Genomic DNA, 25,799 nt, shown 5'->3' with positions numbered 1-25,799 from the left:
ATATGAATCAAAAGATATAGGACAAATAACCACAACATGAAAGAAAAAACTTAACAGTGAATTCAATTTGACTTTCAAGCTATCATTGTTTTCATATTTGTCATACTTAATAGTTCAACCTTATTAACAACTGTGGTGGGGTGTTTACAAGTACTTTATATTGTTAGACTGCAAATACCCAAGATGTTAAGAAATGTTAAAAGTAATGTGTTTCCATCTGTTTTCAGATACTATCAGTTCTTTCTCTGCAGATGGGTTGCAAGCTTCCTAAGTCCTTCAGGGTTATATTGGATCATTTCCTTGCTGAAAATAACCACATGCTTCCCAGCAGATCATTCCCCACTATTGCTGTTATTTTGTATACAGTACATTTCACTCTGCTTCAGTTCATGTATGTCTTTCCAGGTTTTTCTGATAGTATCCTGTTCATTATAACCTGTATATAGTACCTTAAGCTTGACACATTTAAAAAAATTTTTTTTTCTTTTCCTCTTTGACAATTTCTTAATCTGAACTTTTGGGTTTTTTGACTATTTTCTCTCACAACTAGCTAATATGGGAATTTTTCCATGACTATTCATGTATAACTTATTTTGAATTGCTTGAGTTCTTGTGGGTGGGGGGTGGGAATGGAGGGGTGAAGAGAAGTTGGAACACAAAGTTTAAAAAAAAAACTGATGTTAAAATTTTGTTTTTACATATATTTTGGAAAATAAAATTCTATTAAAAAAAAGAAATGAAAGAAAAAATATATAGTACACAACCATGCTCTGGAATTGTGAAAATTTCAATGTATTTTATTTCTCAATGTATTTAATTCTCAGTTTAATGTCACATTCTAAGTCACATTCTAATGTAGCATTCAACTCATCTACCTTCATGACTACTTTTCCAAAATGTTTTTTCTCCCTTCAAGCCCCCAAGGGCACCAATATTTCCTAACATAGCAGATAATGTAGTATCATTCTTCACAGGGAAGACTTGAGGCCCCTGACAGTAGTTTCCTCTGACTTAATCCTCAAAACTACTCAATCATCATCCAATGTAGCCTTAAAAAAATACAAACCCCCCCCCCCCACTTGTTTCCTGACCAGGGTCCAGAGGTACCCCTGGGCCCACAACAGAACTATTCCTGCTTTTGCCTGTGTTTGTCCTCTACTTCCCGACTGGGACCCCAAATTCCTGGAACCATTTCTCTTATTGGTTGAGCCTGTGAGGCAAGTTTTCAGGGCTATCACAGGATGCAATACTGCCACCTCACATTAGGTTGTAACTCGAGAGATAACCTTCAACCCAATTTCCTGCCTCCTTCAACAGTTCTCTAGCCATCCAATTTTCTGTATGGATTCCTTCCTCAATGATTATGAGAGATTCCCCCATCTCCTATGTACCTCTGACACTACAAAGCACAATGCTAGACACAGTGTTTGTTGAAATGTTGCTTATTGTTTCAATTTTTCTTTATATGAGTTTCATAATCTACCTGGTTTCACATCTGCCTGAAAATTGTTCTTTTGGTAAGTTTTATTTAAAATAAAATTTAGATGATGGTAATTTTAAAAGTTCTTCAGAAAATAGCCTTGAATTAGATAATGTATGCATATTATTATTTATTAGCCATCTGTGGAGGACATTTCAGGTTGCATGGAAAAGCAGAGAATGTAAAAACTTGGATAGTTGTATTCAGCACCAATACAGGGCAATCCAATACCCATTACTTCAAAGATCTACTGAAATACTAAAATATCAATTAAAAAATCTAAATATTTCTGAGTCTCGATTAGTGGGAATAATAAATCCCTTGAAGTGATTGCAAGTATTCAAAGTCACACTATTCAAAGTTATCATTATAATTAAACACGGAGATTGATTCTAGTCCAATGAAAATATTTGATGTAAATTCAAGTAATATGACCACTTTGGAGGATTCATTATTTGTATATTCTCTAGTATTTACCTTGCTCTAAAATTCTAGCATTCCCTGAGATGATGGTGATGACAAGGTGACAAGCATTAAAGTCTATAAAGTACTACACTATTATCTCATTTGCTCCTCACAACAAGCCTATGAGGTATACTTTAATGCCAAAAGTAAATTCTGCTAACTTCTGTTGCTATCAAGAATTTATGAAACTCAGAAATTTTTAAAGACGTAAGCTTTAATAACATATTCCTATGCTTATTCCTCATTTCCCATCTGGCTGCTCTACTTTGGAAATCGCCTGGTTTCTCCATCACACCCTGTTCCCCCGTGTCCCGTCCCGTCCCCCCCCCCCCCCCCCCCCCCCCGCAATCAGGTATCTCTCTGTTCCTCCTGGCCCCAGCTTCCTTTTAAGTGTTGTCTTCTCTATTATATTACATGGGGGCAGACAGGTGGCACTAGCCCTGGATTCAGGAGGACCTGACTTCAAATCCAGCCTCAGACACTTGACACTTACTAACTGTGTGACCCTGGGCAAGTCACTTAACCCCAACTGTCTCACTAAGAGAAAGAGATATTGATTGACTGATTATATGCTCTTTGAGGTCAGGGACCATCTTTGTTTTTGGCTTTTTGGGGGGTACAAAGGGCATCCCTAACACCTAGAAGGTCCTTAATAAATATTTATTGACTAGTGACTTCTTGTTTAAAGTTTTAAAGTTTATTAATGCCAAATTAGTCACAAGATTCTTATTTAGTGCATAGCAACAAAACACTAAGGTTTTTTCCTCACATAATTATACTGATAGATAAATTACTATTACAAATCTGCAAAAAGCATAATGAAATTCATGCTTACATCTCTTCCAACAAGATCGTTCCTGTTTTCAATAACTCCCCATGGTGCTATTCCAATAGTGCAAATCTTTCGAGATGATCTAGAAGCATGTTCTTTGAGGGCATCACCAACATGTTTTGCCACACCTATGCACACAAGGTTTTATTTTAAAAATATTATTATACATCAGTCTTCTACATGTTCAAAATTTCATAAATCTTGCTTTAAAAAAATCAGAGGCTCAGAGAGGTTGTGATTTGCCCAGACTTACACACCAGAAAACTTACAAGAGACTCAAACCCAGTTCTATCAATTTTCTTTCCAATAGACTAAGCATCCTATCAGAGTACACAAGAGGCAAGTAAAACCAACTCCTGATTTTCCCAGTGACCTAATTAGTAATAAATAGCTTTCTGTTATACTGCTATGGAGTTTTTCCACATTCTTTAGATTGTTTTGAGTACTTTATAGAACACTTAACCATGTTTAAATCTGAAGTTTCCCTCATTGCTCCTATTGATTGCAAATTGCAAAGATCTCTAAAGGAAAGAGCAATATCTTCTACAATCTCACTATCTATGCAAAGGTTTCATGTCTGTAGGTTTTCAATTTGTATACTTTAGATAATTTTCAAAAATAAAGGGAAAATAGACATCAAAAGAACTTGTTTTTTTAAAAAAAAATAAAGGGGTAATGAAAAATATTTTTAACCAAAATAATTTGCATTTGCTTTTACATTAGGTTACATTTATAGTGAATTTACCTTCCCACTTTTGCCTTACTTAGGATACTAAAATAAGTACATTTTCTTTGTTCATTGAGTGTTTAATTTGCTTAGAATTATTAAGCTGACTCTATTATGTTATAGCCCATATAGAAGTCTGTACATTAGAATGCAATATCAGGTAGAAATCTGCCTTTTCAAAGAAATTTTGGTATCAATTTGATATCACTTAGATATCTTGCTGAAACCTCAAACTCATCATCTTCCCCTCCAAAGCGGAAGTCACTCTGGCTTTAAACCTTAGTCATCCAGGCTCATCTTCTACTCCTTCATCACCCTTCACCCATATATTCAATCAGTATCCAATTTGGGTTGATTCTTTAAAAAAGAAAAAAGGTATATCAATTTAGATGTATAAATGAGGTCCATAAAATATACATAATTTAACCAGAATTGTATCTAGTGGAAAGTAGTTGGCCTGGATTCTAGCTTAATTACATAACTCTGGGAAAGAAAGTTAAACACCTTAACTTCCTCATGTATAAAATGAGGAAAAATTCCCTGCCTGTCTCATGGAATTATTATGAGACTAAAATGGGATAATGCCTAGAAAAACTTTGGAAAAGGCTGAAGGGTGTTAATCACATAAAAGAGATACTAGAACTTAAGCTTTTATAATTGTTACTCCCTTCTGTCAATGGAATTGGAATACCAATAGTAATATTCCACCAACTTATCTGTAACTAGAAGTATTCTTTTCAGGTTTTCTCATATCATCTCAGAAAAAGGAATGAATTACTATTTCAATGTCTGGATCTAAACCAAAGCCCTTTTATTTTTATATGCTAACCACAATTGTAAATTAACAAAAATGTTTTAACTTTTACATTTTCAGTTACTAAAACAGTTTAAAAACCTAATTTAAATGCATTAATTCTATTAAGCTATTTTTAAGTTGAAGGCTAGACATATACAAGCAACACAGCTTATATAAAATGCCCAATTTCTGGAGGTGTTCTTCAAGTTTATATCTCAGACACATACTATTTAATATAAAACTATGCATTAAAACCTTAAAGTTTTAGGAAACCCAACACAAACCCGTGTTCACTCCTCCAGTTAGAATCCAGGCTCCGGTTGTTACTGCAGCTTTAATAAGACCTTTACCAAGCAACTGCTTGATTCGTGGATGAAGTTCAAATTTCTGCATCCCACCATGTACGGAAATAACAAGTTTGGGCAATTCCATTTGCCACTCTTTAAGCATAAGCTGGAGAATGATTTCAGGTTTGGTGTCATATGACAGTCTCACATACTAAAGTATAAAAGAAAATAAAATAACTGATGCTGAGGTTTGTATAGCACATCATTCCAAAATTTAAAAGGACAATTTTTTCCCTAAAATAGAAAGAACAGACTTCACAATCTAAAACATTCACATAACTATGAACCAGCATGTGCTAAGTGATCAAGATTCCCAATTCATAAATGTAAAAATAATTAGTTATCTTTTTAAAAAATAATTACAGTTAAATATTTTTAGTCCATCACTGTTTCTTTTATCTTTGTGATTTCTGCTATTCTCTTAAGATTACACTCAGGAATTGTACAAATAATATTGGGGGAAGAGGGAATAGGAGAAGATGTGATCAAGTCAAACCAATGGCTTCTCTAACTCCTTGAAAGACATTTTATTTATCATTATCAAGCAAGATATAAAATGGAGAAGCTGCCCACGCCAAAAAATTATTGCAAAATAGTTCTAAGTGTTATAACATAAATACAAAGCCTATTACAATTGAAAGCACTAAGTTAACAAAATATTCATAAACAGAAGGCTGTTTATTAAATTCAGATACCACTGAACTGAAGAGAATTAAGTTTAACCAAAGACTCCATTCAGAAATATTTTATCATTGGAGTTGTTTAAAAAGTATTACACACACACACGCACGCACACACATGCATGCACACACACATGCACACGCATGCACAAGTTCTAGGTAAACTTAGCAAATGGCCAATATTTATACTTCTGATAAGAACCTATGTATAATATTTTGATGCTGTGTACCAAAATCATAATTATTTCTGAATTTCATCTAGTTCCCCCTATAGTGCTCTGCAAATAGAAAATGCCAAATAAATGATTTTTCAATTGGATAATTACATCCTTACACTACTATGACTAAATAAGATTTCCCTGGCCAGGGTATTTAGTGCTCTAACTATTTCAAGTAATTACTAACACAAAGGGAGAAAAATATATGGCACATACCTTAGCCCTGTATGAATGAGAACCCCCTTGAAAATTAATGACACCATAAGAATCAGTGGGGCTCTGTTCCGTGTGTTTTTCCACTGACCACTCCTCTATCTCTTGATCTAAATGTTCACCCAATTTCACATCTGAGTACTTCATAGCAAGACTTGCAGTAAAACATGCATGTTGCCTGACCAAGCGACCACAGAAGCACCTATGGAAAAAGGGAATTATTTTATTAAGCAGCACTATTTAAAGGAAATTCAATTTAACAACATGTTCCCTTCTATTTCACAGGAATTCACTAAAACGAACAGAGATATTAGGCATCAATATACTAACCACAAAAAAGAGAATAAAAAGTCTAATCTTTTAATCTCAGAACAAGTCTAAAGAAAAACTGCCACTATTTTCAAGATACTGTATCTTTTAAGTAATTGATAAATGTTTCTAATGAACTCAGAAGCCCCTAATTTGGGGGGGAAGTCACTTAGAAGCCAATCTTTTAAAAAAAATGTAGACCAAGTCCCGGAAGATTAAAAACAAACAAGCAGCAGGAGGAGTTTAAAAAAAATTCTAAGTCAGATGAGTACACAATTTTAAAAAAATCACTTAGGCTTATGCTAGAACAAACTATCAATTTCCAACCACCTAAAAGTACTAATTTTTTGTTGAGATCAATTTGTGTAAGGAAAATATGGTATCTGATGCTATTTTACACTATATGACAAATTTAAAAAGGAAAAGGCAACACCCATACTTCTTGTTCTCATAACACATGGCTTCCCACTTCATCAATCTCAATTTCCATAGCATATCTCAACTTTACCTCAAGCCCCACACAGAGGTAACATACTATCATCACCCCAAACTATGGTATGGCCATGCATTTAAACCATGAAATTTTCCACTCTGACCAAAAATTCGACTTCTTCCATATTGCTCTCTGCTTTACTCCTCCTGAAATGAGTCATTCATCCTCAACATGACTCCCACTCTCTCCATTACTACTAGTTGTTCCAGGTCATCACTGCTCTGACTTCAATTCCCTTCAGTCTTTATAAATCACCCTTGCAATCTGCAACCAGTCAATATTATGATCTTCTTTCTGCCCTTGAACTCCAGGGCTGGTTTAAGCAATTGTATAAGGAGAAAATAAGTCCACTTGAACTTTATGTTCTATAAACTCAATTGGTTTCTGCTACAAAGAACTCTTTTTATTCTTTCCTTATTAACTTGCTATCATATTCTCCACAGTGAACACTCAAAAACCCCATCAGCACACTTTCTTCCTATTTCCTGGCAGATCGTTGTGTGTACTACTTAATGAATTCTCTAAAAAGCATCTAAACTCACTATGTTGAAAATGGAAGTTATTTTCCCCAAAAAAGTCAGATCTCTAAACATCTCTTTTTCTGTTAGGTTATCACCATCCTAACCAAAAACTAAGGATTATAACCTCAGATTCACTGTAGACTCTTCTCTCTTCTCTAGTTTCTATATTCAATCAGATGCCAAAGCCTGTCAATTTTCTGTTTACAACTCCCCTTTCATCTGTTCCCTTTGATGTACCCACAGGGTTATCACCCTAAATAAAGCCCTTATCAAATATTGCCTAGATTATTGTAATGGACTTTTAATAGATATCTGTTCCTCTGGTCTCTCCACTCTCCAATCCATCATCCAAAACACTTGAGGTTTACATATGAAACCATACACATTCTGGATCCAACTCAACTACCAGGTTTTATCTGACATTAGTCCCATTGATGTATGTGACATTACAACCAAATACAACTACTACCTGGCACCTGACTACCATTCCAGGCATTTGTACAACTTGTATCTCATGCCTGGCGTGCAATCCATCCTCATATTTTACAACTAAACTCTTAGCAAGGCTCATCTTGTCAAGTCATCCATGAAACAGTCCCTTATGTTTTCAAATTTTAGTGCTTGATTTTTCCTCAAAATATATTGCAGCTATTGGGATCCCCCATTATGAGAAGAAAGAGCACTTCCTGTCCTATTTTCTTAAAGCCTTAAACATAATAGAATCATAGAATGTCAAAATGAGAAAGAACCTTGGATGAAAGATCATCTAGAGAAATTAAATGACTTATGCAGATATAAGTTAAAATATATAGAAAAACTGATTCAAAAGTCAGATACCTATATATTTTTTAATTAATCTTATACAAATAAAGATAATCAAAGATTGGACATCAACTTTCAAGAAATTTGAGGGCAACAGTAGATTTTGTAAAACATTTTTATAAAGCTTTGAGTTGCATGATGTCAATTGTAAGTTTGGCAATTTTTTTAATCCTGAAAAGTACTTCAATTTCCATTTTTCGGTGCTCACCTGCTCAAATGCCTCTGAAATAATAAAGTCATAATATTCATCTAGAATAAAACCAAACTTACCTGACAAGTTGCTGACAAATCTGACATCCTGGAAGGCATCTGTAAGATAAACAAATATTAAAATTTATATATAATTCTCCATAAAAATGTCAAGAGAAAGTTTATGTTTCAATCACACTTATAACAGAGGTGTCAATTGATTTGCACAACTGAGCTCTTAATTAAAAATTTAATATACATCTTATCCTATTTTTTTTTCTTTTTAATAGACCTTTTTATTTATTTTTGGGGGGTGATGAGCATTTTTATTTATAGTTTTAAGCTCCAATTTTTATCCCTCCTTCCCTCCCTCCCCTAACCCCTCCCTGAAGTGGTAAGCAGATATAGGCTATACATGTACAATTATGTAAAACATTACCATATTAGTCATTTTGTACAAGAAAACTTGAATAAAAGAAAAAAAATGAAAGAAAGTAAAAAAAATATCATGCTTCAGTCTGTTCCATCAATATCAGTTCTTCCTTTGCAGGTGGATAGTATGTTTCATCAACAGTCCTTTGGGATTGTCTTGGATCGTTGTATTGCTGAGAATAGTTAAGTCTTTCACAATTCATCGAACAATATTGCACAATGTTCTCTTGTTTCTGCTCACTTCATTATAAATCAGTTCATACAAGTCTTTTCAGGATTTTCTGAAATATCCTACTTCTCATTTCTTAGAGCATAATAATATTCCATCACCATCATATTTCACAGCTTATTTAGCTATTCCCTAATTGATGGGCATTCCTTTGATTTCCAATTCTTAGCCACAACAAAATGAGCTGCTATAAATATTTTTGTAAATATAGGTCTTTTCCTCTTTTGGGAGATGTCTTTGGAATAAAAACCTAGCACTGGTATTTCTGGATCAAAGGGCATGCACAATTCTGTAGCCCTTTGGGCATAGTTCCAAATTGCTCTCCAGAATGGTTGGGTCTTTTTATAACTCCACCAACAGTGGATTAGCATCCCAGTTTTCCCACATCCCTTCCAACATCCAACATTTTCCTTTTTTGTCATATTAACCACTTTGATAGGTGAGCTGATACCTCAGAACTGTTTTAATTTGCATTTCTCTGATCAAGAATGATTTAGAGGATTTTTTCATGACGATTCTTTGTCTAAAAACTGTTCATATCCATTTCTCAATTGGGGAATGACTTTTATTCATATAAATCTGACTCGGTTTTCTATATATTTGAGAAATGAGGCCTTTATCAAAGATATTTGTAACAAAAATTCTCTCCCAGTTTTCTACTTTCCTTATAATCTTGGCTGCATCAGTTTGATTTGTGCAAAAGGTTTAATTTTATATATTATTATATTTCATAATTATCTATTTTACATTTAATAATGCTCTCCATAGCTACTTTGGTTCTAAATTCTTTCCCTTTGCATAAATCTGAGAGAGAAACTATTCTATGCTCTTTTAATTTGCTTAAGGTATCATCCTTTATATGTAAATCATGAACTCATTTTGACCTTATTTTGACATATGATATAAGATGTTGGTCTATACCTAGTTTTTGCCATACTGTCTTCCCAGCAGTTGGTAATAAATAAAAATGCTTATGATTTATGTGGGTTTATTTTGTATTCTGCAACTTTGCTAAAGTTGTTAAAAATTTCATTTTAGTTGATTCTCTAGGATTTTCTAAGTATAACATCATATCATCTGCAAAGAGTGTTAATTTTGTTTCCTCACTGCCTATCCTAATTCCGTTCTTTTTCTTCTCTTATTGCTATAGCTAACATTTTGAGTACAATATTAAATAACAGGGGTGATAATGGGTACCTGACATCTCTGTCATTCCCAGGTCACAGATCTAAATGTGGCATTTGAGGTAGGGAGTGGTCTTGGAATAGGACAACACTAAGATAGGCCAACCTATACATTCCCTCCAGAAATCAGAGTCTAGCCCTAACATCAAGTTCAAAGTCAAGAAATAAGCTAGAAGAATGAGCAAACAAAATCCCATTATTATGGAATATTATCCTATTATTATGGTGACAGGGATGCTCAAGACACAAATTCAAAAGAAGAGAAATGACTCTAAAACATACAAGCAAAGTTGGGGGGGAGGGAATCAACCCACAGCTTTGGAACAAATTCAGCTAGAATTTCTAGAATTCTAAACAAACAAGAGCAATGAAGCAAGAATTTTAAATGTTTCTATAAATGAAATCAGAGTGCTAGGTGAAAAATTGAAAAAGAATTAAGAACTATGGAACAAAGAATTGGCCCAAGAGGTACAAAATCTTTTCCCACACAAACTCCCTGAAAATTCAAATGGAGCAAATAGAAACCAATGACTCCATGAAGCAACAAGAAATATTAAAATAAAGTTAAAAGGCTGAAAAAAAAAAGTGAAGAAAAGGTAAGGTATCTCACAGCAAAAAACAACAACAACAACAACAACAACAAACTAACTGGGAAAACAGACTGAGGAGAAAAAAATCTAAGCCACAGTACTATCTGAAAGCAATGACCAAAAAAAAAAAAGGGGCCTAAACATTGTATTCCAAGAAATATTAAAAATCAGCAGATCACTTAGAACTAGGAAGAAAGTAGAAATAGAAAGAATACACTAGGTACCTTCTGATACAAACTCCTAAATGAAAGCTCCCAGGAACATTATAACCAAAATCCAGAGCTTCAGGGCAGCTAGGTGGCACCGTGGATAAAGCACCAGCCCTGGAGTCAGGAGGACCTGAGTTCAAATCTGGCCTCAGACACTTAACACTTACTAGCTGTGTGACCCTGGGCAAGTCACTTAACCTCAATTGCCTCACTAAAAACAAACAAAAAAACCAAAACAAAATTCAGAGCTTCCAGGTCAAAGAAAAAATACCACAAAAAGGCCAAAAGGAAGAACTCAAGTACTGAGGCACCACAGTCAGAATCATTCATATAGGTTTAACACAAAGAATAACAACCAGCAAAACTGAATATAAATCTACAGGGGGAAAAAAGGACCTTTAATGAAGTAGGACTTTCAAGCATTCTTGATGGAAAGACCAGAACTCAGCAGAAACTGATATTCAAACATAGGAAAGAAGATAAATATAAAAAGATAAACAGGAATGAACAATGATAAAAGGACTAAACAAGAATAAACTACTTATATTCTAATATGGGGAGATGATATGAGTCTCCTCTGAACCCTATTATCACCAGGGTAGTAAAATAGTTTAATTATATAAAGCCTAGGAGTGGTTCTGTTTTGTTTTACTATCCTAAGAAAAAAAATGCAAAGAGAAGGGAAGAGGAATACTCTGGGGAGGTAGAAGGAAAGTGAAGTAGACATCTATATTAACAAGTAAGAGGTGGGGAGTAGTGGCTGAAATCCAAACCTCATTCTCATCTGAACTGGTCAAGGGAGGGAAGAATAAATACACACATGAACAAAAATACACTATACTCAACAGAGAAGCAGAAGGGAAAAGGGAGAAAGGAGCAGGGAGGATTAGAGGAACAACTGACTAAAAAAGAAATGAATTCTAAGCAAAACAAACTCTAAATAAGGATATATAAACATATTTATGACTCTTTTTTTTTTGGTTTGTTTTTTGTGGGGCAATGGGTGTTAAGTGACTAGCCCAGGTTCATACAGCTAGTAAGTGTCATGTGTCTGAGGCTGGATTTGAACTCAGGTCCTCCCGAATCCAGGGCTGGTGCTTTATCCACTGCGCCACCTCGCTGCCCCATTTATGACTCTTTTGAAGTGGCTGGGAAAAGTCACTTTTCAGTGAGTTAAGAGAGGTAAACATTTTACAGTAGAGTGCTTTATGGGCATAGAGATTAGGTATAGAAGAAAGGATTATTTTCTACCTAACATTCCTCCATCAGGAGATGCTCTAAAACAGAAAGGTAATTCAAAGTAATTAATTATGTGGAGATATGGTGGTTGAAAATATACTAAAGCATCAGAAATTTGCTTAACCATTTTTGGAAATTTATTGAAGGAAATAATAGTTTGCTTACCTGTGAGGGTCCTTTGAACTTGGTATAATATAAACACATTCCCTCTTGGTCAAAGTATTTTCTATCCAGGATTTCTGGGACTAAAAAAAGAAAATAGAAACTTTATGAAACTTTATTCCAGAAAAAAGGACAATATGCAGTTAATTAGTCAATTATGGAGTCAGGACTGGAAAGAGAAGAAAGTGAAGTCTCAGCTGAGATAATGGCCTGAAAAAGCACTGAAGGGTAAAGTGGCTGGAGGTTAAGATAAAGTTGGAGAATAGGTTTAGAATGATCAAGTCATAGGGAGAAATGAAATGATCAAAAAATATAATCAAATAGAGGAATGTCAAATTTTCTTATTTTTCATTCATTCATTCATTCATTCATTCATTCATTCATTCATTCATTCATTCATTCATTCATTCATCCATCCATTGTTTTAAATCATGGCACATTTATAGATAATGGGAAGATCCAGGATGAAGTAACTAACTAGAAGGAGTTTGAGAAGAGCCCTATACATTACAGGAAATGTAAATTTACTGGTTACTTCCTTTTTGTGAGCAAATTTCTCTTAATGCTCCTTTACTTGACCCGTGGCTCCTTATTTTTTAACTATATTGAAAGTTATCGTAAAAAGTTCTTCAGTGTACTTTGTGCTCTTTGCTTTCCACATTTTATGTGCAATTCTTTGCTTGAAAACTTTTTCCAGAAAAGAGTGACACTTTTGTAATTCTTCTACCACAAATGGTTTTAAACACACCCTAAAGATTGTGTATGATTGTTCACACCCTGAGAAAATGTATAAATAAGTTTTTCAGCTATGATTGTAATTTTCTTTAAAATCATTATTTCTTGCAAATTAAAACTACTCTGAGGTAACACCTCACACCTATCCAATTGGCTAATATGACAAAAAAGGAAAATGATAAATGTTGGAGAAAATGTGTGTCAATAGTCCAGAGCGAAGATGAAGGACTTCTTAACTAAATCGGTGGCCATGTGAGGGAAGAGAAGGGGATAGATGCAAGAGATGATGTGAATCAGAACAGACAAATCTATGGAGGGAAATGGACTCTAAGGTTATAAATCTGAGTGACATTTAGGTTTTCTAACAGTGTCATCTAAGGAATCAGAAGTTTGTAAAAAGGTAGGCTGGGGGTGAATGTAGGAGTGGGGAGGCAAGGTAAGAGTTGTTTTAGATTTATTGAGTTTGGACCTAGGGAGACATCCATTTCAAAATGCCTAACAGGTGGTGATGTAGATCAAGATGAAAAAAAGGCAGTTGAACAGAAAAGGATAGAAGATAATAGCTGACATTCTTAAGCACTCTGGGGTCTACAAACCACTTTCCTTACAACAACCTCTGAAAAGTCTAAAATTTATTGCCCCACAAGATTATTCAGTCAATCAATATTCAAAACTGAACTCTATCTTGCCTTCAAAATTAACCCCCTTCCAAACTTCTGTAATTCATGGAGAACACGACACCATTCATCTGATATCAAGTTCATAAACTCAGTGTTTTGACTCCTCACTTTCCCTGTACCCAACTATCTAATCATCGGCCAAATCATACCATTTCAACCTCTATAGTATCACCTGCTTCAGAACTCTTCTCTCTCCTCACACAATTGCCATCTTTGGCTTAGCCCTCATCTACTCTTGCTTAGATTATTGCAAAGGCCTAAATCTCCCTGCCTCAATCCTCTACCTACTTAAGTCCTTCTTCCACACAGCTTTCCAAATAATCTTTCCTTAAATTCAGACCTTGTCACACCTCTACTCAACTCCAGTGGTTTCCCTACTGCCTCTAGATTAAAATGTAAACTCCCATCTATTTAGCTTTTAAAGTCTAACTAACTGTACCTTCCTGCCTCTAAAATTCACCCAAATTGGCTTTCTCTCTGTTCTTCAATCAACCAACATTTATTAAGTTCTTATTAATTGCCAAGTATTGTGCAATTAAGTAAGTGCTGGGGACGCAAAAAAGTCCTTGCCTTAAAGGAGCTTACAATCTAATAGGTGTTGGCTATGTGAGCAGGTAGAAAGAGTCAAGTGTGAGAGATCTTATGGAAGTAAAATAAGATTTAATAATCGATTAGCTAAATGAAGTATGACATTATGGTTAAAGTCAAAGTTATGACCCTGGGAGCCTGAAAGAATGATGGTGTCCTACTTTTTCTCATCCCACCCCCAAAGGACTTTCATTATTTGCCATATAATCTACAAATTAAAAATGTGTCCTTAAAAATATAAAAGTCATATTTCTACTAAATAAGGTTATACCATCTTTTCAGATTCTAAGTCTTCTTATGCCTGTATTACTTTAGTTCTTAATAATTTACATCATTAATAGTCTCTAGTGGCTTCATTTGCATTCTTTCTGATGTTACATGAAGGGGAAACAAAGATCAATATAACAGAAGGAACCAAACTATGAATATGAATTCCTATTGTGACAACTTAAAATGAAAAAAAAGATTTAATTTTTCAAAATCATAAAACCTTTTCATAGTTTATAGTTTAAAAAAATTAAAGCTATGACAAGAAAAAGGTGAAGAAAGGAAATTATAAAAAGGTGAGATTAGTGACTTCATTTACTGAAATAGTTGTTCATTTATTAATTAATGAGATTCATTGGGTGTAGATGGCATGAAGTGAGAAGATAAAGAGATTTGTTTGGAATTTCTGCCTCTAAGCTATTGCTCAGAAATCTAAGAGGCAAGGTTAATAGTCAAGTGAGCTCAGTCTCATGGCATATCACATGTCAAGGTAATAGCAGACCAAGATCAGATTGGAATTAAACATGTAACTTATTTAAATGACTCACTAAAATAGTGAGAATATCTACAGAAAGGGTAACAGTGAACAAATTATTCTTCAGAGAAGTTTAAGCAGTTAGAATGAATTTCTAATTTTAAGTATTAAAATTTTCAAAAGAAAAATGCCTTGTTATATAAGCCATGTTAAACAGGAAACTACTATTAGGAGACTATTTGTAAGTATATTAAGAAAAACTATTCCTTTTCTTAAAGAACTCTCTGCCCTGCTGAGATCCTTGTGATAAAACTTTGAAGAATGCTTTAATCAAGGGATCTTAACCTAGGGGTCCAGGTACCCATAAGAGATCTATAGCCAGATTTGAGGGGATCTGTAAATTTGGCTTAAAAATTTTTTTTTGATAACAATATTTTGATAAGTGGTTTCATTTGTAATTCCATATACTTTATTTTATGTATTTAAAACCGGATTTGAACTCAGGTCCTCCTGAATCCAGGGCCAGTGCTCTATCCACTGTGCCACCTAGCTGCCCCGAAAGGAAGGAATTTGGAACTCAAATTAAAAAAGAAAAGTTAAAAATTGTTTTTACATGCAATTGGGGAAAAAACCACCCAAGTATTTTTTTAAATGTAGACAAAGATTCTCCTCCAAAAAAGTGTCTACCATGCAATACCTACAACAATCCTTTAAAGTGTGAGAAAAGGAAACAAATGGGGTGGGGGGGTGCAGCTAGTTGGCACAGTGGATAAAGCACCAGTCCCGGGTTCAGGAGGACCTGAGTTCAAATGTAGCCTCAGACACTTGACACTTACTAGCTGTGTGACTCTGGGCAAGTCACTTAACCCTCATTGCCCTGAAAAAGAAAAAAAAGAAAACAGAGATGATTTTGTTCCATCATCTTCTGAATATTAAAATCAAATGAAACAGGGGCAGCTAGGTGGTACAGTGGATAAAGCACCAGCCCTGGATTCAGGAGTACCTGAGTTCAAATCTGACCTCAGACACTTGACACTAGCTGTGTGACCCTGGGCAAGTCACTTAACCCCCATTGCCCTGCAAAAATAAAACAAAACAAAAATCAAATGAATCAAATGGAAATAAATGCCAGCCAAAAATGTTTCCCAATCATGGAGGATGAACAGCAGAGTATAAATGAAATAAGGATTCCTTATAATTGATGAGATCCTTTCCTTGAGTTGTTTATCAATGACACTGTTTTATGAACATTGCAGATCTTGCTAAATGAGACCTACAGTCACTCAAGAGTTCAGCCTAATATTCCACACAAAAAAAAGCAAGATGCTAAAGAATGCCTATTGCAAAGACTATGGCAATCAGTTGGACAGATAGTCCCATTAAGCTGTTTCATCAATACATACATATTTTGGATGGCCATACACTATACACAAAAATAAGCTGGGTCCAGAAATGAACAAAATGAGAAAAACATGTTGAGTTACATTTGGAAATTTTTGTAAAGCTTCCAAAGACTCTACCTTAGCTTGGAAACAAGAACCCTTCTACTTTAAAAACAGTATTATTCTGTTGAAGGTACATAGTTATGAATCAGAATGCAATAATTTGTAGGTATTAACAGCAAAATATCCTATGTGATATGTTTGTACCCTTGTAATATTAAGAACTCTAGAAGAAGGCTTCCAGAATGTTGATAGATCCCTTATAAATAATTTATGAGAGGTCACGGACAAGAATTACATGTCCATTTCACTGCTGTCCCCTTTCAGAAAATCTGACTGACTACTGACCCCCTCCCAGAATCAATAAAATTCTGTCTTTCAATTCTGGCCCTTTCCTTCCTTTACAATCTTTTATCACCTTACTCCCCCATTCACATCCTCTGAGATCCAATGATACTGGCTTCTATGCTATTCCTCAAATAAGACACTTAATCTCCTAACTCAGGACACTTTCAATGTTTGTCTCAAGGATGGAATTAACTCTCTTTATCTCTACTTCCAAGATTTCCCAGTTTCCCGTAAGTACCAGCTAAATTTAGCTTTCTACAAGAAGCCTTTCCTGATCTACTTTAACACTAGTTCTGTCCCTCTATTGATTATCTCCAGTTTATCTCGAATATATCTTGCATATTTGGGGGCAAGGAAACTGGGTTTCAATCTTATCTCAGCTCTTTAATCAATTAACAAGCATATACTAATGGACAGTTTAGGTGGCCCAATGCATAGAGCTCTGGGCCTGGAGTCAGTAAGACCTAAATTCAAATCAGCCTGTGTGATATAAATCACTTAATCCTGTTTCCCTCAGTTTCCTCATCTGTAAAATGAGCTGGAAAAGGAAATTACAAACCACTCTAGTATCTTTGTCAAGAAAACCCTAAATGGGGTCATGAAGAGTCAGCCATGACATGACTGTACAACATCTTATTTGTAAGTAGTTTTTTGGGTCAGATTTTCTATTAGACTGTGACATTCTTAGAGAACAAGAACTCTCTTGCTTTTTTCTCTGTATCCCCAGTACTTAGCATACTGCATTTAATATATGCCTGTTGACCTGACTTGACTTGAATGAAGCCAGAATGTTTCAACCACATTCATATTCCACTTCATCTCAATTTATCCTTTTGAACCTACTGTACTTTGAAATTCCCATATTCTTTTGCTTACTTAGCAGGGTTCCCTTACCAATTTAATCCAACTGTAATCATGTGATTAGGACCAACGGGCATTAAGGCTTTGGGGAGCCAAAAAAGATCCCATAAGCATATGCAATGCAGACAATAACAGTTAACTGTGAAATGACCAGAAATACATGCTGGTAACTGAGAATCTGGGTAGGATAAAGGGCTAGGGGGAGCAAAGAAGTGAGCTAATGGGAAAGCTGAAGAGAAATGAGAAAAGTTTTTAAAGAGTAAGGGCGGGCAGCTAGGTGGCGCAGTGGATAGAGCACCGGCCCTGGAGTCAGGAGGACCTCAGTTCAAATCCGGCCCCAGACACTTGACACTTACTAGCTGTGTGACCCTGGGCAAGTCACTTAACCCCAATTGCCTCACCAAAAAAAAACAACAGCAAAAACTGACAAAGCCCACTTGATGAATATTTTGGGGTGGCTAGGTGGTGCAGTGGATAAAGCACCAGCCCTGGAGTCAGGAGTACCTGAGTTCAAATCTGGCCTCAGACACTTGACACTTACTAGCTGTGTGACCCTGGGCAAGTCACTTAACTCCCATTGCCCCACAAAAAAAAAAGAATAAGGGCACAGTTCGGCAGAAGAGAATGCCATGTGAATGTCAGAAGGACCAATGATCAATAGCTAGCTATATAGAATCATGCTGGAAGGAATCATTATGACCAAGTTGATAAAGAAGGTACTAGAGATACAAATAATACTTCAGAGATTGTCTATCATATACTTTATTTTTGACAGCATTTATTGCCAAAATTATTTAAAAGTATCATTAACATACACATAATTATTCAAACCTCCTGTTCATATATGTGTTTAAAATAACTTAATATTTTTCTAGAACTACAGTAAACCATTTGCACAAAGTATAGAATACTTTAAAAAAAAACTTGGTAACTTAGAAACAAAGATGGTTCATAAGCTTGTTAAGACAAATTTGTCTGTAACATTAAAATGTATATGGTAAATACAATAAGGTGAAGCAAGGATGCCCTTTAACACAGCTATTTTCAATATTGTACTAGAAATGTTAGTTATAACAATGAGAAGCAAAAGAAATAGAATAGGCAATAAGGAAACAAAACTATCACTCTTTGCTGATGATATGATGGTATACTAAGAGAATTATAGAGAATCAAATAAAAACCAACTTAAAATAGTTAACAACTTAAGGCAAAGTTTTGCAGGGTACAAAATAAATCCACATAAATCATCAGCATTTCTATTTATTACCAACAAAGTCCAGCAGCAAGAGATACAAAGAGAAATTCTATTTAAAATAACTGTAGGAACATTGAATTTTGAAATGACAGAACCTACAAAAAGACAAAGAGACACAATCTTCCAATTTAAGATAATTTAGAAGACTAAGAAAGATTGGTCTCACTTGGGCAAAAGGGGAGCACAGCAGGGCAAATCAGCAGGAGGTTCTGAGCCATAGCACAGCAACTGAGGCCCCTTGATCCTGGCTCAGCAGACTGAGGCCACAGCAAGCCAGCTATGAGACCCGCCAGCACCAGCTGAGAAGGCAAACTGCCAGCTAGAGAACCACCCACAGGATAGGCGCGCCTTGGTCAAGCCCAGCACAGGGAGCAGGTATAGGGGCTGTAAGGAATCCACAAGCCACAGATGCCTCAGAGCAGAGAGCCAGTGAACCAGCCCTGATCCCCAAACCCAAGAAGCTTGCAACTGTGGCCCCTGTGTCCCAGAAGCAGACTTCAACTTTAAAAGTTAAAAAAAAAAAAGCCACAATACGAGTAACAAACAGAAAAGGGCCCTTACCATTGAGAGCTTCTGTGTCAACAGGGAAGACCAAAACACAAATTCAGATGAGGACAATATTCTCAAAATGCCTACATTGTGAAGCTTCACGATGGAAGATGAATTGATCTCAAGACCAAAAAAACCTATCAACATAATCAACCACATCAATAACAAAACTAACCAAAACCATATGATTATCTCAATAGATGCAGAGAAAGCTTTTGACAAAATACAGCACTTATTCCTATTAAAACCACTAGAGAAAAAGCTTTGCTGGTTGGTTTTTTAGTAAGTAGGCTTGAGGTTATCTCTGGACTAAAGAACAGGTCAGGTGAGATTAAAACCTGCCCCCCCCCCAAAGCAAAACACCTGGGACCCTCTGAAGCTCAGAACAGAAGCAAAGCTGAGAAGCAGCCACAGCCCCACCCCCACTGGAGAGTTTAAAATCAAATAAAAGTGAGGCCAGGCAGGCTGAGAAGAAGCCCAATCATCACCCGGGCCACACTGTAGCTCCAACAGTGTATCCTGAAAGCAGCGCCACACTTTAAGGAGTTTAAAAGCCAAGAAATAGTAAGCCAGGCAGAGAGAGCAGAAGACCATCAAAAACTTCTTTGGGGGTAAGGTACACCACAATACGACCTCAGAAGAAGATAATAATAAGGTCAAAGCTCCAACATCCAAAGCTCCCAAGAAAAATATGAACTGGTCTCAGGCCATGGAAGCTCTCAAAAGGGACTTTGAAGAGAAAGTAGAAGAAATAGAAAGAAGATGCAGAGAAAGGGAGGAAAGAATGGAAAGAAAAATGAGAGCGATGCAGGAGTCATGAGAAAAAAGTCAACAGTTTGAAAAGCCAAACGGAAAAGGAGATTAAAAAACTGTCTGATGTGGGGGGCAGCTAAATGGCACAGTGGATAAGGCACCAGCCCTGGATTCAGGAGTACCTGAGTTCAAATCTGACCTCTGACACTTAACATTTACAAGCTGTGTGACTCTGGGCAAGTCACTTAACCCCAATTGCCTCACTAAAAAACAAAAAAACAAAAACAAACAGACAAACAAAAAAAAACCTGTCTGATGAAAATAACTGCCTAAGAATTAGGATTGAACAAATGGAAGCTAGTGACCTTATGAAAAACCAAGACACAGTAAAGCAAATCCAACTGAATGAAAAAATAGAGGGCAATGTGAAATATCTCCTTGGAAAAACAGCTGACCTGGAAAATAAATCTAGGAGAGAGAATTTGAAAATCATTGGACTACCTGAAAACCATGACCAAACCAAAAGCTTAGACACCATCCTCCAAGAGATTATGAGGGAAAATTGCCCTGATATCCTAGAAGCAGAAGCTGAAATAGAAATTGGAAGAATCCACTGATCACCTCCTGAAAGAGATCCCAAAAGGAAAACCTCCAGGAATATTATAGCCAAATTCCAAAGCTCCCAGGTTAAGGAGAAAATATTGCAAAGCAGCTAGAAAAAAAGGAATTAAAATACCGTGGAGCTCTAATTAGGATAAAGCAAGATCTAGCAGCTTCTACATTAAAGGACCAAAGGGCATGGAATATGATATTCTAGAGGGCAAAGGAACTGGGACTTCAGCCAAAAATCATGTACACAGCAAAACTGATTATAATCTTTCAGAGGAAAAAAATGGGATTGCATTGAGAAAGAGATCTTTCAGGCATTTGTGATGAAAAGACCTGAACTGAAATAGAAAATCTGACTTTTAAATATGAGACCCTGGAGAAGCATAAAAAAGCATAAAAAGGAAAAAGACCATGAGGGATATTAAAAGATCAAACTGTTTACATTCCTACATGGGAAGATAATACTTCAAACTCATAAGAACTATCTCAGTAAGGAATTCACAGAAGACACAGGTCTGAACTGAATACGAAGGGATAAGATCTGTAAAGCATTTATGTTTTGTTCTTTGTGGGGCAGACAGGGTGGGGTGTCTTACGTCTGGGTTTGGATTTAGGTTTGGGGCCTCCTGGGTCCAGGGCTGGTACTTTGTCCACTGTGTCACCTAACTAATGATGACATCATTAAAATAGGGTTGAGGTGTAGGAGGAATAGACTGGGGGAGGGAGAAGGGGAGAGATAGTCTGGAGAGAGAGAGCACACATGAAGGAAACAAGAAAAAAGCTTAGGGAGGGGAGGAGAAGAGGAGGAAGGAGTTGGGGAGTGAGTGAACCCTAATATCATCAGAATTGGCTCAAAGAAGGGCTAACATACATACTCAAGTAGGTATAGTAATATATTTTTGCCCTGAGGGAGCGGGGAGAAAGGGAAGGAGAGAAGGGCAGATTGGGGGAGAGAGCAGTAAAAAGCAAAACACTTTCAAGGAAGATGAAGATGTTCTGTATTACTGGACAAGTATGACATATTGAATTGCTTGATCTCATAGGGAGGGTTGAGGAAGGAGGAAGGAGAAAAATTTAGAACACAGAATTAGCTCAGGGACCTTGAAAATCATTGGAGCGGACTCATGGAGGGAATAGCATTCATACCCAATTGGGAGGAGTAATCTATTTAACCCTGCAGGAAAGTAGGAGGGGAGGAGGATAAGGAAGGAAGGGTGAAAAAAAGGAGTGCAGAGTAGGGGGAGAGGATAGTCAGAAGTAAAACAGTTTGGATGAGGAATAGGTAAAAAGAAGATAGAGTAAATGTCATGGGAAGGGAATGGGATGGAGGGAAGTATTTATGATGATTGACTATAATGGCAAAACGTATAGTACCTACTTTGCTGGGCTATTGTGAAGAAAATTCTCTGTCAAACTTAAGGTACCATATACAGGTTATGATGAACAAAATACTATCAGAAAAACCTGGAAAGACCTACATGAACTGAAGCAGAGTGAAATGTACTGTATACAAAATAACAGCAATAGTGGGGGATGATCTGCTGGGAAGCATGTGGTTATTTTCAGCAAAGAAATGATCCAAAATAACCCTGAAGAACTTATGAAGATTGCAGCCCATCTGCAGAGAATGAACTGATAGTATCTGAAAACAGATGGAAACACATTAAAAATTTTTTTTTTCTTTTCCTCCTTGATAATTCCTTAATCTGAAGTTTGGGGGTTTTTTGACTATTTTCTCTCACAACTAGCTAATATGGGAATTTTTCCATGACTACTCATGTATAACTTATTTTGAATTGCTTGATTTCCTGTGGGTGGAGGGTGGGAATGGAGGGAGGAAGAGAAGTTGGAACACAAAGTTTTTTAAAAATAATTTTAAAATTTGTTTTTACATAGATTTTGGAAAAATAAAATTTTATTCAAAGCTAAAAATTTTTTTTAAATTTTTAAATTAATAAATAAAATAAAAAAGATACCTCAAAAAAACCCACTAGAGAACACAGGAATAAGTGGAGCTTTGCTTAAAATAATATGCAGTATCTGCCTCAAACCATCAGCAAACATTATATGTAATGGGGTTAAGTTAGAGGCATTCCTAATAAGATCAGGGGTGAAACAGGGATGTCCATTATAACCTCTTATTTAATATTGTATTAGAAATGTTAGCTTTATCAATAAGAGAAGAAAAGGGAATTAAAGGAATTAGAAGGCAAGGACGAAACAAAACTATCACTCTTTGCAGATGATATGGTATACTTAGAGAATCAACTAAAAATCTACTTGAAACAATTAACAACTTTAGCAAAGTTGCAGAATATAAAATAAATTCATATAAATTATTAGCATTTATATACATGATCAACAAATCTCAGGAGCATGAGATTGAAAGCAACTCTTGACAATATAAAATACTTGGGAGTCTACCTGCCAAGACAAACCCAGGAACTCTATGAATGCAATTACAAAACACTTTTCACATAAATAAAATCAGACCTAAATAACTGGGAAAATATCAACTACTCATGGATAGGCTGAGCTAATATAATAAAAATGACAATTCTATCTAAATTGGTTTAGTTATTCAGTGTCATACCAATCATACTACCTAAAACTTATTTTTTAGAGCTAGAAAAAGTAACAAAATTCATCCGGAAGAACAAAAGATCAAGAATATAAAGGGAACTAATGACAAAAAATGCACAGGAACATGGGCTAGCAGAACCAAATCTGAAGCCATACTATAAACAAGCAGTCATCATTTGGTACTGGCTAAGAAATAGAGTGGTGGATCAATGGAATAGGTTAGGCACAGTAGTAAATGACTATAGTAATCTACCATTTGATAAACCCAAAGACCAGCTTCCTGGATTAGGAACTCAGTATTTGACAAAAACGGCTGGGAAAACTGGAAGATAGTATGGCAGAAACTAGGCACAGACCAACATCTTACACCTTATACTAAAATAAGGTCAAAATGGGTACATGATTTAGACATAAAGGGCGATATCATAGGTAAATTAGGAAAGGAAGGAATAGTTCACCTCTCAGACCTATGGAAAGGAGAACAATTTATGACCAAACAAGAGATAGATAATATTATGATATCCAAAATGGATGGTTTTGATTACATTAAATTAAAAGGTTTTTGTGCTGTAAGAAATGATGAGCAGGTCGATTTCAGAAAAACCTGGAAAGACTTAAGTGGACTGATGCTGAGTGAAGTGAGCAGAACCAGGAGAACACTGTACATAGTAACAGCAACACTGTGTGATAATGAACTGTGATACACTTAGGTCTTCTCGGCAGTGCAACGATCCAAGACAATTCCAAAGAATTCATGATGGAAAATGGATTCTGCATGCAGATTGAACCATACTGTTTCTACTTTTGATTAAGTTTTTTTCTTTTTTGAGGTTCTTCCCTTTTGTTCTGATTCTTCTTTCACAACATGACTAATGCAGAAATATTTTTGATGTGATTGTACATATATAACCTATATCAGATTGCTTTCTGTCTTAGGGAGGGGGAAGGGAAGGAAAGGGGAAAAATTTGGAACTAAAAAAATCTTATGAAAACAAATGCTGAAAACTTATCTTTACGTGTATTGGAAAATAATAAAATATTTTTATGATTAAAAAATATATGTGGGGGGGGGACAGCTAGGTGGTACAGTGGATAGAGCACCGACCCTGGAGTCAGGTGTACCCGAGTTCAAATCCAGCCTCAGACATTTGACACTTACTAGCTGTGTGACCCTGGGCAAGTCACTCAAGCCCAACTGCCACACACACACACAATATATATTATGTGAGTATAATTTTATATTTACAAAATTATGGAAACACTTTAAAATTAATAAAATTTAAAAGTTTTAGCATAAACAAAAGCAATATAAGCAAAATTAAAAGAAAAGCAGAAAACTGGGAAACATTTTTTTTTTGGTTTTGGTTTTTGCGAGGGGCAATGGGGGTTAAATAACTTGCCCAGGGTCACACAGCTACTTAAGTGTCAAGTGTCTGAGGCCAGATTTGAACTCAAGTCCTCCTGAATCCAGGGCCAGTGCTTTATCCACTGCACCACCTAGCTGCCCCCCCCCCGGAAATATTTTTGTTACAAATATCTCTGATGAAGGCCTTATTTCTCAAATATACAGAGAATTGAGTCAAATTTATAAAAATACAAATCATTCCCCAATTGACAAATGGTCAAAGGATATGAAGAGGCAGTTTTCAGACAAAGAAATCAAAGCTACCTATAGTCATATGAAAATCTAAATCATTATTGATTTGAGAAATGCAAATTAAAACAACTCTTAGCGGGCAGCTAGGTGGCGCAGTGGATAAAGCACTGGCTTTGGATTCAGGAGTACCTGAGTTCAACTCCAGCCTCAGACACTTGACACTTAACTAGCTGTGTGACCCTGGGCAAGTCACTTAACCCTCATTGCCCTGCAAAAAAAAAAAAAAACAAAAACCCAACTCTTAGGTACCACTCCACACCTATCAGATTGGCTAATGAGACAAAAAAAAAAAAAAAAAGGAAAATAATAAATGTTGGAAGGGATGTAGAAAAACGGGGACACTAACACACTCTTGGTAGAGTTGTGAAATGATCAAACTATTCTAGAGAGCAATTTAGAACTATGCCCAAAGGGCTATAAAACTGTACACCCTCTTGATTCAGCAATACCATTGCTACGTCTTTATCCCAAAGACATTAAAAAAAAAAAGAGGAAAAGGACTTATATGTACCAAAATGTTTATTTTGTAGTGGCTAAGAATTGGAAATTGAGAAATTAAGAGGATGCCCATCAATTGGGGAATGGCTAAACAAGCTGTGCTATATGATTGTGGTATAAGAAACAATGAGCAGGATGATTCCAGAAAAACCCAGAAAGACATGAATTGATGCAAAATGAAATGAGCAGAACCAGTAGAACTTTGTATACAGTAACAACAATATTGTACAATGATCAACTGTGACTTGGCTATTCTCAGCATTACAATTACTGAAGACAATCCCAAAGGACTAATGATGAAGCATGTCATCTGCCTCCAGAGAAAGAATTGATATTATCTGAATCCAGACTGAAGCATGCTA

The 25,799-nt window shown here is 35.8% G+C and overlaps 1 protein-coding gene across 2 annotated transcripts in view; it reads right to left on the bottom strand.

Annotated features, from left to right (window-relative positions):
• TRPM7 (transient receptor potential cation channel subfamily M member 7) overlaps positions 1-25,799 on the bottom strand; it is a 137,838-nt gene that overhangs the window by 80,288 nt on the left and 31,751 nt on the right. For both annotated transcript variants that reach the window (XR_006354726.1, XM_043982235.1), the window contains exons 2-6: positions 12,141-12,220; positions 8,174-8,212; positions 5,762-5,960; positions 4,585-4,798; positions 2,781-2,905 (exon numbers count right to left, since the gene is read on the bottom strand). Coding sequence is in view for 1 of the 2 variants with exons in the window: in XM_043982235.1 (XP_043838170.1) it covers positions 2,781-2,905; positions 4,585-4,798; positions 5,762-5,960; positions 8,174-8,212; positions 12,141-12,220 (657 nt within the window). In the remaining variant the exon portion in view is untranslated. The remainder of the gene's footprint in view (positions 1-2,780; positions 2,906-4,584; positions 4,799-5,761; positions 5,961-8,173; positions 8,213-12,140; positions 12,221-25,799) is intronic.

This window comes from Dromiciops gliroides, chromosome 2, assembly GCF_019393635.1.
Source record: "Dromiciops gliroides isolate mDroGli1 chromosome 2, mDroGli1.pri, whole genome shotgun sequence".
In the NCBI taxonomy this organism is placed as follows: Eukaryota; Metazoa; Chordata; class Mammalia; order Microbiotheria; family Microbiotheriidae; genus Dromiciops; species Dromiciops gliroides.
Note: the sequence above shows the minus strand (reverse complement) of the source record. Positions and strands in the feature narration are given on the sequence as shown.